The sequence below is a fragment of the Lepisma saccharinum genome, chromosome 12 (genome assembly GCF_977018435.1).
Source record: "Lepisma saccharinum chromosome 12, izLepSacc3.1, whole genome shotgun sequence".
In the NCBI taxonomy this organism is placed as follows: Eukaryota; Metazoa; Arthropoda; class Insecta; order Zygentoma; family Lepismatidae; genus Lepisma; species Lepisma saccharinum.
In genome coordinates, this window is record NC_139240.1 from 58,452,409 (window position 1) to 58,472,708 (window position 20,300).

Sequence of the window (20,300 nt, forward strand, 5' to 3'; positions counted from 1 at the left end):
CTTGATATGTTAATATGTATTAATTATTGTTAGGTATACAGTGTACTACTTCAAAGGATAAAGGATGGTGGAAAATAAGGGATTTACCTAATATTGTATAATCTCTTGTACTTTTATATTTTGTGCTTTATAAAATAAATGTCAAATTCAAATATAAATTTTGCCAACACAATGTGGTGATAGGGAATGATGATGCGTGTGTAGTGATTATACGAGGAGTGTTCAAAAAGTGAATGACCAACCGAGGAAGTCAAGTGACGAAAGTAAATAGAACTGATCATTTAGGACCAACCTACAGAAATAAAAATTGCTCATTTGACTCGAAATTTTTATTTCTGCCCAGGGAGGGGCAGACTGTGACCGATTACTTTGGGTCACATAAAATAACGCACACATAGGACGAAAGGGTGATTTCAAGGAACAGGAATAGTGCGTAGGAAGAGTGTTGGATTACAGTGAGCGGGTTTTGTATAGTGGCGCAATAGAAGCTGTCGCTAGGCGGGTAAGAGGTTGAATGCTATTGGTTAACATTGCATGGTGTGATTATGCTAAGACCAATCACAGTCTTAAAGTTGCATGGGGCGAGTGATGCAAAAAGGACGAGAACAGTGCGGTTGAAAACAGAAAAGGAGTAACATCAACTTTCTCGGTGCGGAAAGATTTTCCTCGGTTGGCAGTAGTGCCTTCGGACGTCGCGTTGAGAGTTCCCCGCGATTGATCAAACTTTATCCGGGCGTCGCGAAAATACTTTTATAATCCCACATCACATTCTCTGGCATAAGAACAGTATAAGAAGAAAAGTTGATACCACTGTTTATAGTGTAAAATTCAGTGAATATTGGAGTTTAAGGTTAGTTTTCAAATACAAGGTAAAATTAGATATTAGTGGTTTATTTCGTTTTGTGTTAATCTTTTCACATTACGCAAATTAGCTAACTTAAGACTTGCAAGTGACTGGTTGGTCTGGTGCCATAAACCCAGAGCTCGTAAGCCGAATCAGGGTACTACAATCAAAGCAAGAGTAAAATTAGAAAGCAGGTAAACAACAACCAAAACAAAAAAAACGGTTGAATAGACTTTCATAAAAAAGTGTTTCTATTGTATTGGTATTCGAGTATGCAAAAAAATCAAATGTATGTTAATGAACGAAGGAAAATGAAAAATATAATCATTAGTTTTGAAGTTACGAGACGTTAAATGTTGTCACATGATGCTTTGCCACAGTTATGAAACAGAATTTTGTTGTAGACGAGGAAGTGCATGTAAGGCAAAATTACTCTCTTTTGCTGTAGATACATAACAGGATTCTGACTGACTGACTGACAACTTTTGAAATTAATTACATGTTGCTTGATTCAGGCAATTGAAAAAGTCACTTTCTGTAGCATTAATTGGCACATCTAAATTTTCCCCTTAAATTAAGTAGGTAGTCTGAGATGCAAGTATCTCATACTATCAGTTAAGACAATCCTCACTTAAATTATTGATACTTTGTCCATTGGCTTCTGCTTGTGCACCAATAGTAAAATACATTTGGCTGGCTGATTTCTGGTGTGCTCTCGTAGCTTGTGATAAGGCAATATTCAGCGGCGGCTCTAACAGGGTGACTACTCTAGGACCATAATAAAATTCAAGTATAATTCCCAGTTTTCAAGGCGAACTTTCCAAAAATTCAAGCAGATGTATTCTCTATTTCAACCTTATGTATTACCGCTTCTCAACATCCACACACAAATATCTTAATAATATAAAGGGTCCATGTGATTCTAACATCCAAAAATTATAATTCAATTAAATGGTATACGTAATATAATTAAAATATTTAAGGTGTTGAGTTTCTATTTACAATCAGAGGCGCAACCACACGAATTTTTGTCTGGGCGGGCGGGGAGAAAATGCCAGGATAAACGTACTAATAATAATAGTGTTAATATTTTAATTATAATTATTATTATTGATTTGTTATATTTTACTTCCCTTCTTGTGCCAAGAAGCTAATTTGTGAAGATTGGGATGAGTGATATGATGAAATTGATGAATGGAGTAACAAACACCCATGCCCAAGCAGGGAGCAATATTATTATTAGTAGTAGCAGCGGAAGTATCAAAGATGTTATCATCCTCGTAAATCATGCAAAAAAGGGGGTAGAAGTTGGTGCTAAAGCATTTGTGTTCAAACAAACTATTTCAATTATTTTTCAAGACGTTCAATTTCATAATGGAAAACAAGCAGACAAACTATTTTTGAAAGGCAGAAAATGCTTGATAAATGCATTGCAAACATAATTATTTTTTACATTAACATGTATAACTTTCATGCAGGTAGTGTGTGTCACATATATGCAACCTGCAGTGACGGGGACACTAATTCAGTTTTTTTTAATACATAATATATACAACAGCAAAAATTACATAAATTGTCTCTCAAATGTGCATGCTCCCTTTCCTCAAAACAATTGTTAATGCATTTAAAACAAAATCAATTGACAAGTGTTATTTTTCTGTCTGATAATTTACAATACAATGCATTAAGGAGAAGAATGAGAGCGAAGCGAGAATGAAAAATTTTGGATCTAATTCTTTGAAATCAATATTGATTTTATAGGGTGCAAATAATTTCATGGGCTGCCAATGCATTATCTCTTATACAACTTTTGTGCCTCCCCGATGGTGTAGTGGTAACATCGTCGCTTTGTCATCAAGGGGTCCCGGGTTCGATACCCGGTGGAGGCACATGGCACAGTAGTTCGGATCCAACTTTAAACTGTAGATCCAGTCCCGGTTAGCCTTTCTGTGAATAAAGTGAACTTAAAACCACAAATCAATCAATCAATTTTACAACTTTTCTGTTCATTTAGATAGTTTGGCACCCAGGGCCGATTCCCGCCGCCCCCTAGCTATGGTTATAAACTTGATAACACTAAGAAAAGCAGGAGCTGCGAGCGAAGCGAGGAAGAAATATTTACGAAAATATTTTTTTTTTGGAAAAAATGTGAATAGGATCTGGGTTAATACAAGTTGAAATTTTTCACGTCTACAGAGAAAAATTCAAGTAGAATTCACACATAATTCCCAGAATTTCAAGGAATTCCCGGTGAGTAGTCATCCTGTCTAAGGGGAGAGCCACCATGTCATGGCACTACCCTCAGAAAACGAAAAAGGAATTGCTTCAGGAAAATATCGTTAAATTAATACATTTACGAACAAGGAGAATTGAATCTCGTAAGCGTTTGAGCTTATGGCGACCTCAATTCCTGTGCCGCATCCACAGCTGTTCTCTCACTTGCTCTGGGCCAGTATAGTGTTGCCCTTGCACAGAGGCATGAAAAAGGCTCTGCAGGAATCTGGAAAGGAGGTAGTAGCCATAAGACAACAAGATGCGCCCATTTCCGGCTGGCACGACCCGAGAGCTTTCACATTGTGTTGACATAGTTACAAATCATAGAGAAGTGACTAATGCTGACCGATTTGTAATACTCGGAGAAGTAATTCGCGTGAAAGATACTTTCCTGCCTACTTGGCAAGAACAAACATAATATCTTCCCCAAATTTATATAACCATTTAGATAGATGCATCTAAAGAGCCATCCAGACTATTTTGTTATATCCCTTGCTCTCACGTACACAGACACTCACGTGTTGCAACTGCCATTCACAATATTGAAGACATTTTCTGTAAAAAAGAACTGTCTAAATATCAAAGGGATTTTGCATCACCAGGGGACTTTTACTATAATATTTGTAAAAACAACACTGAAAATCTATCAGTATAATAATTTCACTTGGAGATATAATTCAATTTCTTGCATTGAATTTTAAAGCTTGTAGATCCACAGTTCATTTAGCAGATAATCATATTTCACTTGTTAGTAACACCGATTGTTGATGTAATTACCGTCTGCCGTGCTGGGGCTGCAAATTATAAACAAAGCAAGGCAAGAATACAGTGTTCGACTCAGTGTCTAATTATTCAGTGTTTTTCCTTTTAGTGAAGTGCAAGTGTCCGATGGTGAATGAAAGGAAGGGTAGTCAGTGAAGATGAGTCAGATTGGAGCATTATTATATACACAGTTTTCCTTTTCCAAGGTACTATACAATATTAAATTTAAAGTTAAACAACTTGGCCGTCCCACGCGAGATTAAAACATTAATTCTATTTTTTTTTAAAAAAAAGTGGTAAAGGTAACCGGCATCGATATTTTAATAGAAACTCTGGCCTACCTCCGTGCCAGGGCTCACGGGTTCGAATCCTGGCCTGGGCATCGGTGTTCTTTGTGAGTGTTGACTCAACTTATCTTTGCGATTAGCCAAAGTAGTACAAATGTGAAGTAAAACAAACCAATATTAGGAAGTCTGATTTTTTTGTCTGCAATTTTAGTAAACAAAGTTCCATTAAAATTACCTCTTTCATTAGATTTCTATGACATATGCTAGCGAATATTTTTCGATTTCTAGATCACGTTGGCACTACCCAACATACTAGCTGCCAGCTGCCACTGCCAATATTAATCCGACCTCAACATCACTCCATATGCCTTCATGGCATGTGTGCATATGCACAGTGGTACCTTTACCTTACCTCAATGTTTGCAGTTCCAAAAGGTCCTATTTTTTTGCAAAAAGATTTAAGATACCTTACGCAAACATCACCACTTACCATAGACTAAGCATTCCACAGACGACTGCCTACACGAAGTTTGAAGGGGTGTCACACTTGAGACCAACATCATGAGATGTTGAAAGTATTTAGAGAAATTATTGTAATGCTAAGGGCATTAAACCTGGCACACGTAACCTAACCAAGAAAGAATTTACAGACGTTATTGGAATATTTAGAGCCCCAAACATGACTAGCCTAACCTTCGCCCCAGACATGACCTAGATGGCAGCAGTAGTCTGTAACCAAGACGACAGTAAACATATGGCAGGTTGCAAGATAAGTTTCATATAGGAGTATATGGAAATGAAAAAACATTCTTAAGCAAACATGCAGTAAGTAAATGCTAAAACTCCGAAGTATATTTTCACTGACAAATAGAAATCGAACCATGAAAAAAATATGCCTGTGTACCATGATGAAATAGAAATTAAACAATTGTAACTTTAGCGCATATTAATAATAACGTATTTACTCATGTATAATGCACACTTTTTTTTCAAAAATTTTTGCTCCCAAAACTGTGGTGCGTATTATGCACAGAATAATTCAGACAGCCAACATGAAACCGTACAGGGTCATTACATGATTTTGGGATACTTGCATTGATTTTTCATGTTTACGGAACCCTATCATGTTATATATTGTTTTAAAGCTTAAACCCTGCAGTTTGTGAATATGGTAACAGTATTACATACAAGATAGTGACACTAATGTGAAATGCGGTTGAAATAATTTTATCACAAAATGAAGGAACGTTCTGATTTTTATGATACTTTGGATTTTGAAGGCCATTTCCCATGATTTTTCACTTTGTAATGTAATGTTCTGTGACACCAAGAAAAGCAGTGCCATTCTGGCGGAATTCGAAAATGCACCTTCCGTCACATGTAATGCGTATCAGCGGTATTTGCTGGGCAAGAAATAGAAAATAACTTCCTGAGCACTGCAAATCCATAATGTAATTTTGATCTTGCTGTCTACTATTACAGAATAAATATGGTGGTTAAAGAGTGAAATCTTTGGGATGCTAAACACAGTGGAGGGAGAGGGGGGGAGGTGACATGGGTTGGTGACTTATTGTTTACACAAGAGGATATTCTCCTCTTGGTCCACATAGCAACAGGTGATTCATTGAATATGATGTCATTCACTCTTGATAGGCATAACAATACTTTACGACCTACAACTAAGAAAGCCATTTCTTGAAACTGGATTATAACAAACTAACTCTCTAGCCTTCTTAAACCCAAAGGTTCATGGCTGCAGCAACACAGGATTTCTATCTGTCCCTATCCTGAGCAAAATCTATATACTCTTTTTCATCTCTACAGATTTCCTTTAGGTCCATCTCAACGTTGTCCCTCCATCTTCGTCTTGGCCTTCCTACAGGTCTCTTACCATCAGGTTTCCCAACAAGAATCCTGTAAACTCCTCTTTCTTCTCCCATTCGTGCCACATGGCCTGCCCACCTAAGTCTTCTTGATTTAATCATTCTAATAATATCTGGACATGAATACAAATTATATAGTTCTAAATTATGTAACCTTCACTCACCTGTCTCCTCATCCCTTTTAGGTCCAAATATTTACCTAAGGATCTTATTTTCAAATACTCTCAATTTATGTTCCTCTTCCAATGTAAGGGACTAAGTTTCCACCCATATAATCAGTGGCGAAGTGTCCTATGAGGCCAGGAGGCCGGGCCTACCCACGCCATTACTCTTTTAAAGGTGTATTTACTTATTTCGTCAAAACATATGTAATGCAATGGAAAAGTTTGGAATTTTCATTTATGATAATTACAAAAAAATTCTAACCCTGTCCAGTATACGAACTTTCCAGGGAGTGAGGCACATTTGCTGGGGCCTCTTCTCTTCACATTCCGTCCTACGGTCGTATATGCGGGAAGCCTAATCTTACGAGTACTGTACGTATGCTTATAAGATGCTCCTGAGGCCGGCCTCGCGGTGTTACCCACTGGAACGAACAGCTTATCAGCAACACTGCATTTCCGCCAGGGTTGGAAATTTGTGGTGTACCAGCATTTTTTATAAACATTAGCCCGTGTTCGTGCAGAGAGACTTCTTTTCATTGTACATTCTCCATATTTTGTGCGAAACTTAGGTTTTCCTTCCTTTCATCGACAAGTGTAAGTGAAATTGAAAATTACGGAGTACTGTAGCATAACTGTAGTTCTGACTGTTTTCTGGTCAGAGTGCTGATTGTCTTGTCGATTCACCCAACACCGTAGCATAAACAGAAAGTCCAAAGAACTTATATTTGTAAAGTAAGTCTTCATACCAAATTACGTAAATTAAAATGATAGTTACGCCTTATATTTACAAAATAGTTTTACTTTCACTGGGAATAGAATAATTTATTTTTATCGTGAACGGGGATTCCCCCGCTCGTTCACCCTCTGGGAAAACTTGCCTCCTGCTCACGACGCTAGAAGGGAGCTTGGCGCTTGGCTCGGAGCGCGAGGTTCTTGATGGTAGAGCTTTGTTTTTGATTGGTGTCGTGTGAAGCGATCAGATTTATGAAAAAAGTGATGGACTGAAATGCAAGAACAACAAGAACAATCGAGTTCTTAATTGAGTGAAGATGTAATCATCGGTAAGGTAGGACCCACTTTTGGTCTTTCATGTCTCTTTCTTATAACAATCATTTCTAAAATGTTTTCAACTATATTTTCCTTTGCAAGTAGCAGTGGCAAGTGACAGCAAAATATTTAAAAAAATTCAAAGTTGTTGAAACGTTATTTAATACGTTAACAAAGTCGTCGAATAGATATTACAAGCAGGCATTGTTTTATGCAGCCGATACAAGCGAAGAGGTAGGCAGTTTCATTTACCCTAAAGGGATAACAGAGAAGAGGGCGGCCAAATAAAGTACAATGCAAGGGAAGACTTTTTTGGGGTTTAGGACAAAGAGTGTTGTGTTATGGGGTTATTGCGCGGGCCATGTCTGTTTCAGGTCTGGCGGAACAGGCCAGTGTTGTCACATTGGATTGGCAGAAAAGAGCTAAATTGCGCCTAAAATTGGGATTCTATTCTCTCAAGCAACTACATTTATTATAACCTGTTTATATGTTACATAGTAACCTGTCGTGTTGCCGGGTCCCAAACAAGGATCCTATGTTCTGTTATCACGTAAAGGTGTCTACTAACACAAGGGGTAGAACAAACTAGGATGCGAAGTATACACACTGAATGAGAGAGGTCACCTATACTTATGTTTTTTCTTGAAAGCCCCGTAGTCGTCATCCTAACACGTTACGAAGCCAGGTGACCTAATTGTGGTCATGTCAATGTTTCTTGGTCATCTTTAATTCATTCTCCATACATTCTCATCGTCATGATTAGCATAGATCAGAACAAATGAGACGAAAATATTCAAAATTTAAATTATGTTTACTTGCACATACAGGTGTCAGAAATTCATTTATCTAGAAAGCCAAGACTGGAATTAACTGCAACCATTCCTTTAGTTAGACAACAGATAACAATGGTGTTTTCCTCGGTGCGAGGAAGTCTTGCTAAAAAATACTAAGTTGGCAGCAATAGAACATACCAAACTGACAGTCGCTGAAAGTGCGGAATTCTGTCGTCTGCTCATGGCACAAACGTCAGACTGACCCGAAAATTATGGAGTTCTTCTAGCCCTTTTCACCTCAATTGCAAAAAAAAAAAAAAAAATTTAGAAAAAAGTGATGAAGAATTGACAACAGGGCTCGAGCACTATTCGTTGGATTTTCGCGATGTCTCATGATTGGTAGTTCTTTCTGGAGGTGTGTGCATAAATCAGGGGTTGGAAAAATACAAACAAATAAAAAAAACAGAAATGAACAAAAATCTAGATCGATGACTTCTGGTGGGTGGGGGGAACGTCTAAGACATAATTATCGTGCTGATGGCCGGTAACAACACTTTTGAAAACGTCACGCCACTGGCAAGTAAAGAAGCGGTCTGGAGAGACATTGAACCACTCTCCGTGACATAGCCCCCCCCCCCCTTCCCTTTCTTTTTACAGATTTAAGCAACTAATGAAAATTATCGCACTTCTGTGCCTACCCTGCTTGGAACTCTACGCTTCGCCACTGCATATAATACTACAGGCAAAATTACTGTTTTGTATATTTTAACTTTTAGTTTCTTAGATATTAAATGAGAAGACAAAAGTTTATGAAGAGGAAAAAAAGTAACATGCATTTCCTGAATTAAGCCTGCTTTTTAATATCATTTTCATTTATTAATATTACTCAAATGAACTATCAATAATTAGATTTTGATTATTACCTAACACTTGGTTTCAGCCTGTAAGCATATATTTAGTTTTTCTCTTTGTTAACTTCCAAACCTCTCTCTTTAGCAGTTTTGAAAAATATTTTAGCATTATTCTTAATTGTATTTATATCATCCCCTAATAAGTCTACATCATCTGCATATGCTAACAACTGAGTCACACCATTTAATTTTAGCCCTTCGTTAGTTTCCTTTGCCTTCCTAACAGAATATTGTAAGGCAAAATTAAAGAGCAATGGAGATAATGCGTCTCCTTGTTTTAACCCATCATGAAATGTAAATTTGTCAGACACATTAATACCCACACGAATTTTACTTTCTGTTTCACTGGTGCATACTTTTATCATATTAACAAGCTTCTTAGGTATTCCAAACTCTACTACTATATTATATAATTTAACTCTTTTGTCTGAATCATATGCTTTTTTTAAATCAATGAATAGCTGATGGACACTTTGATTATATTCCCACTTTTTCTCAAGTGTCTGTCTGATGTGAAAAATTTGATCTGTAGTTGATCTGTTACGTTTAAATCCACATTCATAATCACCTGTAATTTCATTAGCATATGGGATTAGTCTTGCTAAAAGAATGTTTTATAATATTTTATATGTCGTTGAGAGTAGAGAAATTCCACGGTAATTATTGCAGTACATTTTATCACCTTTTTTAAACACAGGAACAATTATGGATTCCTTCCACTGTTGAGGGATTTCTTCTTTATTCCATATTAAACAAATTAATTTATAAATTGACATATTAACGAATTCCCGCCATAATTAATTAACTCAGCTGGTATTAAATCAATGCCAGGTGCTTGTTATTTCTTAGCCTTTTAATAGCATCTTTAACTTCAGTCAAGTTAGGTTCTGGAACTAAAGGTTCTTCTGTGTGTACTTCTTCCATCTGTTTAAAATATTGCTTGGATCGGACAAAAAATCTATCTTCTATCAAGTTTACTTTAGGTTGCCACCCCTTTCTAAATTCATTTACACCTTTATATAAATCTGATATTTTTGTTTTTGCTGTTTGTTTCAATTTCGTTAATTTTACTTTTCAAGTAATCTCTTTTTTTACTTCTAAACGTGCGATTAACTTCTCGCTTCATTCTATTACATAATTGCTTAAATTTGTATCATCAGAGTTATTTAACCACCTAAGTCTAGCCTGATTTCTTATTTATATTAGATTATGACATTAATTATCAAACCATGGCTTACTTTTTCTTGGTTTATGGTATCCTATTCTTTCTTTAGTTGCCGATTTTATTGCATTACGTATATGCTCCCAATTCTTATTTACGTCTGTTTCGTTTATATTTTCATTATCATTTAAATCTGCAAAACATCGAATCAATTTGACAGTTTAATTTGGTAATCTTAATTATTTCATCAGCAAATTCTCCTGTATTAAATTTTAGAACTTTTAGATTTTGTTGCTTATGATTTATTACTGCGAGTCTTTCTCTTAATTTAGCAATTACTAAATAAGGGTCACTGGCACAGTCAGCACCATACTAGTATGTGAAACTGGATTATACTGAGCATTATATGCGAGATATAATTGCTTGTCACATTTGCCCATCAAAAACCAGGGTGCGCACTATACACACCTAAAAATGGTAATAACATCCGATGGTGCAACAGCCGATGCGAGCCAAGGCTTACCTACAAACTGCCGGCCTCACTGTGGGAGATCATTTAACCTAGTTACAGGGTGACGTGTCAACACGATGAAACCCCCCCCCCACTCAGTCGTTGTTGTAGGTTTCCATGATCGGTTAAACTATTTATTCTTAGCTCCCCAATTTCCTCATAATGGTGGGTGGCTACCGCTCCCGTACACAGCTAAACAGAAGTTGTTACACTTCACCCAGGACACTCAAACCTGTAGCAAGAGTCCAAAGCATGAAATCTTAAGACCACATGGGCGTGTGCTGGATTTTGGCCCACATTGCTTATAAATTTCTACCATTAACTTGTGTGCATACCGAGAAGGATGTATTATAGGAATTATAGGATAATCTATTCATTACGTAAGAATGAAAAGCCCATACCTTGGGCAACAGTGAACAAATGACTATTAACTCGGAAGCATGCTTGTTAGTATTAAAAAAAAAAAAAAAAAACATTTCCGCACAAAAAAAGGCTTTAAGTAATAATACTCACCATTTCTACACCTCGATGGTGTAGTGGTCATGTCATCACCTTGTAATCAAGGGGTCATGGGTTCAGGCACATAGTGCTTTGGATCTGATTAAAATGTAGGTCCAGTCCTGATTAGCCTATCTGTGCATAAAGTGGACATAAAACAAACTCGTTGCACCATGCATGAAGGCGCATCACGGTTGTTGAGGTAGAGTCCCACACATTCTTGATATAAGCAATTTTTGGAGGTGGCGTGAACAAATGTCATTGAAATAAATTACTTGATAACATTCTTCTTTTGAGTGATACATTATATCAAAAAGAAAATTATTCCCTCCAATATAAACTATTAGGTCAAAAATTAGAAATTTCCCTTGCCTTTTTTTTTTTTCAAAATAACTAGCACAGTATGTGGTTTTTAATGTTTTAGTTTTCTGTATCACTTCTGTCATTAAATCAGAACAATAAACATCCCATTATAATTTTTTAACTGTTGTTAGGCGAATTTTAAAATCTATGGCAATATGGAAGAGTCTACCATATATTAGAACGTATTGCATAGTTATTCATGTTACAAGTTGAGCCTCCTTTAGGAAGGTTACTCTGGCAAAAGAAATAATAAATTTTAATCCAACTTGTATTAATTAATAAATTAAATATTTGAAGAACATATTTCCAGTGGCGTCGCATGTGGTTCGCATACGAGTGGTCAGTAATGTTTTTGTACTGAATGCAGATTTACTCCTCTCCCTTGTAACTTCATATTCAATTGAAAAAGTGTGAATCTAGGGGAAACTGTCCCTCTCCCGCTTAAAATCCACCAGGTTTAGCGAATTGTCGCTAAGTTTGCAACTATGTAGCACAGATATTTTCGAGTCCCCCTAGACCCATGCTGCGCTCTGGTGCCGAATGTAAGAAGTATTGTCGCTTGCATCAGTGTTCGCACAGCGAAGTGAACATCTTCGGGGTATAGTGGCCAACAGCCCCTTAGCTGTCAGCTCTATGCAACACGCACAGCAATTGTGTTCAACGCCCTCCGTGAAACACCGTAGAAGTCAGTGTTACCAACTATCTAAAAAAAGTTATTAGATGTGAAAGAAGTCGTGTCACAGTAAATTTTGTGTATATATTCGTACATCAAACATAGTATTTTTTCAAATATATATACGTATGTGTGTGTGTGTGTGTGTTTAATATGTACGTAATTTACGACATATACATGAGTGTTCACGTGCTTATGCGAACATTATCAGGCGACGTGCCTGCATATTTCAATATGTGTAGCTTTATGTTAGTTGGATTCATAGCTACCTTATATCATATTTGCAAAAACTAACAAAAAAGAAGAAAGGTTGGCTTCTGAGAAAAACGGACTCACGCCTGTATTACTTTGTTTTATCTACCACTGCCCATAAGGCATACTGAAGCTTATGCTCAGACTTACTTCCAAGCTAAACATGGAACATGCATTTTTAATTAGTTCAATTTCTCTCTTAACACATGCTTCAGAGAATTAGTGATTACTTACATCATGATTTATTGGCATTCTTTGTTTGCCACAAGCCAATCATTTACTGTTGTCTCGGTTACGGACTGCTGCTGGCATCTAGGTCACGTGTGTGTATTGTGAAAGGGTTTCTGTATCAGCCTATTTACCACGTGATGAGCTATTCTGTTGCATCAATTACATTGTGAAAATGTTTGCAGAATAAGGTGTATGTGACATTTCACACACAAAATATAAGGTTCTAGACACAAAATTGGATTAAAGCATTATAGTGAACTGATTTCATAGAACTATAAAGCATTTTGTGGTGTCGACCAAATTGAAAACATAGCCTGAATGCTTTTCCAGAATGTGTTATGTGCGACACACTAAATATGTAGCAAAATTTGACTTCATTTGTCTGTGAAGTATACAAGCTACAGATGCTAACAAGTTTTTTGGTGAAATATGCAAATTACATGCATTCACAAACATTTCAACCTCAATTCCATTAAAAGCACTAATAACTTTTAGATTAATTTGTTTTGTTATTCACATGGAGTAGGACCACTTTTTGTGGAGTGGCCCATGTACATTCACTACTGTAAATTATGTAAAATGTAAAATTTGCATGTCACTAATGTTACTAAGTGCTTTCAGGCAGGTCAAGTTTAGAGTTCTTAGCATTTAAATAACATCTCTACATGCTCCGTTGTTAGGTTAGGCAAGTCAGATTTTACAACTCCTAGAAATAAAAAAAAACTTTGCAAATGCTTTCATTATTATGTTAGGTGTGTCAAGTTCAGGGCTCGTAGGTTTACAATAACATACATAAATGCTTTCAACAGTTCATTAAGTTGCAACCAGTCCCACGTACGAGATAGCTTCAAGCCCAAATGTGAACGTACGGCAGTAGTCTGTATCCAAGAGAGAGTAAGCTACTTTTTAAGATTTTTTTTTTTTTTTTGAAACTTACAACACCTGTAATTACTTTCTCTAAGCTTCAATTTGCTTTTCCAATCACATACACCATTCTGCAAGACTTAATTTTTCTCAGATGAATTTCGCAAAAATCAAACATTCGGAGCAATTATCAGAAAATGTTCTTTACACATGGGATGAGAGGAATGAATACACGGAAATGTTAAGGCACTGGTGCATAACACATATCAGTCATGTGAGAATTTTGGAGCAAGATTGTAATGCTAACAACTTCAAATCTGATCCATCTAACTCTACTTAAACAAGGACACGTTAAGTGTAATTATTTCCAAACCAGTGTAACATTTGAATGTAAGAAAACACAAAAACAAGTTTAAAGTAATATGCCACTTTCCAGATATGTGAAATTGGGACCGATTCACCCACTGCACGCCCTCGACGATTGTGTTGATTTTTATTTAAATTGACAGATTTCGATGTTTTACAAATATATAGAAATAGTTCCAGCACATGGAAATCTCAAGAGAGATATTTGATCCGAAAGTATGGCCTGCGTAAGTAAAAAACCTGCCATTTCGTAGTAGTTTGCCACTTTCAAAACAGTTTGCATGCATGCTCAAATAGTGAAAGAACACATTGAATATAAATATCAGCCCCAAACCTAATGACTTAATATTATACTTGCTGTTGTGAATGTCGTGCTGGATGCTATATTTACATCACGGTAAGGTAACAGACATACTTTCCTTCACAACATTTCTGCGAGATACAAACAACTAAAAACCTTCACAAACAACAACAGGGTTACTACGATTTTTTGATTATGAAATTACCAGACATTTCCAGGTTTTCCAGTCCAAAAATGAAATTTTTCCAAATATATTTATCATGATCTTTGCTTTCGAACCTTGAGTTTTTCAATTAAATATATAATCCATTAACTATTATGAACGTTCACTTTCACAACTTTCTTTTAGCAAATTTCATTCTACACACCAAAAACACGTGAAAATTCGAAGAGTAAAATTACAATCGGCATCGAATGTATTGGGTGCTACAATCATGTGCATCTAGCCTTCAGGCTAAGGTAACAGAGGTACATTAGTTCATCATACCAGATCTCCACAATATACAAACGGACAAAGTTAAAAAAACCATACACAATTTTTCATAGTGTCATAGAAAATGCTGCTTTTTTTGCTTACATTTATAAGTACAGCATCTAGAGAAATTTTTGTTGCGTATAGGAATTCTATAGGAAATGCCAACAAGACTAAGATCTATAAAATAATAGACGATAACCTCATCTTCACCAACCTTTACGATAATTATGACCATATTGTCAATGTACTTTAGCTATCAATCAGTGCAAGTTTTACTTTGATATTCTTTCCAATATCTAGTATTGTAAAAGTGAAAATTTATTACAGAAATTCAAAGGAATCATAATTTTGCACAAGACTGAGAATCATAAGAACGAAAGAAATAAGTGGAATCACAAGAACCGAATCCAGAAGTGAAAGTGAACTGCTTGTTCAGTTTGCAACTCTCTTGCAGACTCCAAAATACACGTAAATTCCAGACGATCTGCAAAATTCCCTGACATTTCCCTCTTTCCAGGTTTTCCAGATGTGCAGCAACCCTAAACAAAATCTTCATAAACCATGCAAAACATTTCACTTTCTCAAGGTGATAGTGTGTCAAGGGCACCTGTGAAATGTTCCAACACAGGATTAAGTATCCAAGACAAGAATAAACAAATGACTGTTCACTGGGTGGGGGGGCACATTGTATGAGAAAAAAAAAATCGCCAAGATGTAGTAAGTAATGAGTATAACATTTCAGTATGTGCTTACAGGCATGAACGGAAGTCTAATCACGCAAAAATAATACCAGCATTCAATTGGAACGTGGGTCTAGTAGCATAATAGCACTTCAAGCATCAAGTCTTCGTGTGCTTTAATAGAAAAATTGCCTAAACAGTTCAACTAATGCTAAAATTACAAGCAGCGAAAGCCAAAACACTATTAACATTCATTCTAGAACCAATTATAGAAAGTATCCCAGTTGAGTGCCTTTACAGTAACAGCAAAAGCAATCACATCAACATTCTATGAGATTCATTAGTTACCTATGTGTAAAATCTACTTTAATTTGCATGTAAAAGTACTACTTGGCATTACTTCAAATTGCTGGAACTACTAATATTATAACATTCAATAACTCATGATTACACCCTATCTACAAAAAATATAGGAAATTACTCTAAACCAAGTAAGATACTGGAATCTCATAACAGTAAAGTATGAAGAACAGAGTATGTCATTTATTACAATTATGTCATCATAAATAATTCTCAATGCTTAAAAGAAAATAAAATAATTTCAGATACCTCTTTTGACATATGATATTGTAAGGTACTATCTAATCAAAACATGCTTGTTGCATCTAGTGGTATTAGTACATGTAGTGAAATTTAAAGCATGCAACAGCATTATATGTTGAGTATTTCCATTCAACAAAATAATTAAAGGCTTCGGCCTCTACTACGTTCAGCCAGGTGGTGAGAACAGCATACTGGCCTATTTTCATCAGCAAAAGCAATTACCTGAATCATACCACAACATCCAATTTTGGCCTCCTAATCACGAATCTGCATTTAAAATTTGGTGCTCACATGTAGAAATTTCAAAATAAGCTACATTGAGTGGTCCACGATTGCTATTTACCGGAAAATTTTATGTTTCAAATACTTAAAAAAACTATATATACACCCCTGATATTGCTACGACCCCAAATTTTAACTGTGCTTGCCTAAACTAACCTAACCTTACCGTGAATGATTCTTGGGGCTATCCGTCAATGGTGTGTGCACCCGTGCATAGTCTTACGACCTCAAATTTAAACTATGTTTGCCTAACCTAACCGGAATGGTAAGTGGGGCTATCCGTCAATGGTTTTCCGGTAATTGCGACAAGGAACCGATATGAAATCTTATTTTCATAGCACTTTCATGGCCAACGTTGCTTATCGAAGACGCCATTTTCATATCCTGCAATATTACGATCCATGCACTGTTGCTAAACTTAACTCTAATTAAATCAGTTCGCATTCCACATCCTCTTCTACATCGTGATTAGTGACTTTCACTTCCGTCCTCGATGCATTTCACTGTGGGATAGTTTTGGGCAAAACATCGAAATCCATAAGTTTCTTAATTAGCCCACAGCCAAACTCCTCCACACTGTACCTAACGATCTGTCCAACATTCACAACTTTTTTACAGCTCCCTTCCGTCATTCTAACACAATCCATGCTCTCCAAGTATGAAATCAACACTGTGGCACTGCTGTAGACACGGAAACTAATTGCGAACGTCAATTGTCCATATCAACAAATATGGTTTCCACACTTATATACGAAGAATGATTGCAATAATTGAAGCTGTTTTCTTGCAAATTCTATGTGAGCGCCAAATTTTAACTGCACATTCGTGATTAGGAGGCCAAAAAGGCCCAAGTTCCTTTTGTTTTATTGCCATTTCATCATGCTATGAATGCAAGTTTTACATGGTTCAATTTCGATGTAATGATTTTGATGACAATGATTTCCAAAATTCTATGATAATTTGTCTTTGTGCTAGGAGAAATCATAAAAACAATCGGAACCATTACCGGCCAAAATTAGTAAGTATACCGAATTTCAAACAAATCCGAGATACTTCTGGTATTGTAAATATATACCAGCAACAGTTCATATTGAAACACCTTGTGGTATTTTTCCAACCGCATGGTGTGTAGAAAAAAAATAAGTACTTGTTGCCCACATGAAAATGAATGCACACGAATGTAAGCTTGATAGACATCAACATCTAAAGAACACACATCAGTGTAGCAGGGCAGGTCATGTTGCAGATTACGTGCAGTTTAAAATCTGGTGAAGATGGTCACTCTGATAATCAAAACTAGTTAAATTTCATAGTGTTCAATTTTTTTTGAGCTGAGGTTGGTTCGAGTAGTGATTTCACCTACATTGCGTGTAATTTTATCCTCACATAAGACAAGAATATTCTTGTGGACATTAATAAAGAGGCATTTTCTCCTGAAAAAAACATAAGCCCTACATCATTCTTCCCCAAAATGTACCAAGAGGGAGCGACGGAGAGAGGGGGATTATCTGAGGTTGGGTAACAGATATAGTGAAAACAGATTTCTTCAAATTTACAGGAGAAATGACGGGAAAGTACTTACAGAATTCAGTTCCTGTGCACTTTTGGAAGCTGGGAATAGTGTTTTATCCATTCGTGCAACTTATTCGGCCGGTAAATAATGTAATTTTCGACATTAATGTGACTACGTGAATCAAATGTTCAGTGCGTTTGAATATGTAACACCCTGTCAGTGTAGCAACCACGCAGTAGTTTTACAAGATGACGTGTGAGCAGGTCTTTTTTTCCAATTTAATTTTCTATGTTTGACTAACCTAACTGAACCTAACCTTCCGTGAATGGTTTGTGTAGCATTTTTCGGTTCATAAGTTTGGAAACGCTGCATATCAGTAGACAAAAAACAACGTGAGTCAAGATTTGCCCAACATATTGTGTGTAATGAAAGCGAATTAGCAAAAACAAATAAATACTCGTAATGTGAAAAATTACGCTTTTTGCAGTGAACAAACATAATCCCAAGTTGAAAAGGTACTACTTTACTATACCAGAGACACCTATTAATGATTTATTTCGCAATTTTTTTACATTGCTAACGTACTATTCTGCATTGTGGAACATTTCTTTAGGTGAAATAATGTCTATTTCTTACAATAACGAGTACTTACTGTTGTTCCTTATTTCCCACAAACCTTCCACGGGTAGCCCCAAAAACCATTGACGTTAGCCCAAAAATTCACAATAGCCCCACAAACCATCACGGGGACGAGGTATGCCTACTAGGTTAGGTTAGGCCTGCTAGGTTAGGATCCATTAGCACTCCTTTCGTTTAATTTAACATATACGGACAATATGAGAGCGTATTGTGCTCTCGTGCAGAAAGCAAATGGCGGCAGCAGCAATAGCACATCGGAAATAGATTTTCATAGAAAACCACATGCATTCACATTAAAATGGATCAAAATTACATTCACAACCATCAACAACACTACAGAAAATGATTTGCGTAAGTACTTTCTCCTGTAAATTTGAAGAAATCCGTCTCCGGTATAGTAAAGTGTTACAGTTGAAAAAAGTTCCACTATGCATGTAAGGTAACAAATGTAAATAATTCGGAAATAAATGTGTTTAACTTAAATGTGTTTTCATGATATCTAACTGGTACCCTGAGGTTGTGCTTTCAAAATTCTCACATGTTTGTACATCAGTGTCATCAATCACTGCAAAAAATACTTGGCAAAAATTGTGCAGAATCAAAGGAACTAAGACAAGGAGACACTTCGTGGGTATCCATCCACCTTACAAGAATCTGCAACATCTATGTCTTCTGTGGTGGACACATGATACTTCATGTTTAGTGTCAAGATTGGGAGAGAGAGAAGAGTTTCATCCTTAATTTCCAGAACAGCAGTACAAGAAAACACTGTCAATCAAGTGAACCAATGAAAGTGGTTCCAATCTTCTGGGATATACTTAAGTTTTTCTTCAAATAGCATTTCTAGCCGACAGGATAAATTAATTTCAATTGACACTAGCTACGGTATTTACACATCCAAGTGGAAAAGTATGTCATTCTGTCATAAGTATGGTATAACTGAGTAAATATCAAGGATGAAAATACATTATATTAAAGTCTTCATGAGCTGAACTCGCAAGGGCCATTGAACAACTTTTTGATTTTCAAGTATCATGCTTTTTGACAATTTCAAATACATTGAAAAAATTGCAACTGCTGTTATCTTTAATACAGACAAGAAATTCGCAATAAATTCTATCATTTTTCACGGTCCACACACCACAACTCCACACCTACTCTATCCTATACAAACACACGGTTTACTTACCACACCTACATTCGAAGCACACCTAAAAATGAATTAATTTAGTCGTATTTGAAACGTACAACTGTTGAAAGTCAACGGGACGAAATACTTTTGTACCTTTTTGTATTTCAACATAATAATTCTTACGTTACCATTTTGCATAATTTCGTTTTGCGGATATGTGCGTATTATTTCATACACATTTAACGGCCAATAACATGAGTGTCAATGATAAATATATATAATAAATTTCCACAATTGTACTTACCACATTGAATTTCTTGTCTTGCAAAATTCTTGTAGGAATACTGTTGTATAGAATAACGCGGCTGATATCCTGGTTGTGTTTGGCCTTGTTTTCCTTTAGTTGGTATTACGTTCATGGCAACGTGTATTATGGTGGTTTGAAGTCCTCATAGAAGGACCTCCCTTTTTTATTATTTTTTAACTTGATGAATCTCCTGTGAAGGAAGAAAATATTATCATGTAAACAACATTGAAGCATTCTGCGTATTTTTAAAAATATAGATAAAGCTCAGTTTTCAGGTATAAATGTAGATGATAAACGATTTATACAAATATCATATAAAATCCCGCACCTTTCCCTGTATTTCAAGGAGACAATTCGATCATTCTCGGAACGAATTCGGATCTTTTCGTTAGGTTTAAGTTCACAATATGGCACCAATGCGTTCGCTATTTTACAACAAATTAATTCTCGCAAAGTAATTACTCTAACATACTACACATTTCAACAAAAATATAAATCCTAAT

At 36.1% G+C, this 20,300-nt stretch overlaps 1 protein-coding gene across 5 annotated transcripts in view; it reads right to left on the reverse strand.

The window, feature by feature from the left end:
* The window catches only part of LOC145996132 (eukaryotic translation initiation factor 4 gamma 3-like), a 198,690-nt gene that overhangs the window by 178,288 nt on the left and 102 nt on the right, over positions 1-20,300 (reverse strand). For 3 of the 5 annotated variants that reach the window (XM_083132444.1, XM_083132440.1, XM_083132437.1), the window contains exon 2: positions 19,795-19,987. In XM_083132444.1, the coding sequence (XP_082988570.1) occupies positions 19,795-19,909 (115 nt within the window). In that variant the 5' untranslated portion in view covers positions 19,910-19,987. Of the gene's footprint in view, positions 1-19,794; positions 19,988-20,125; positions 20,144-20,300 lie in introns of those variants that run through there. The other 2 variants (XM_083132439.1, XM_083132443.1) reach the window with 2 other exon arrangements.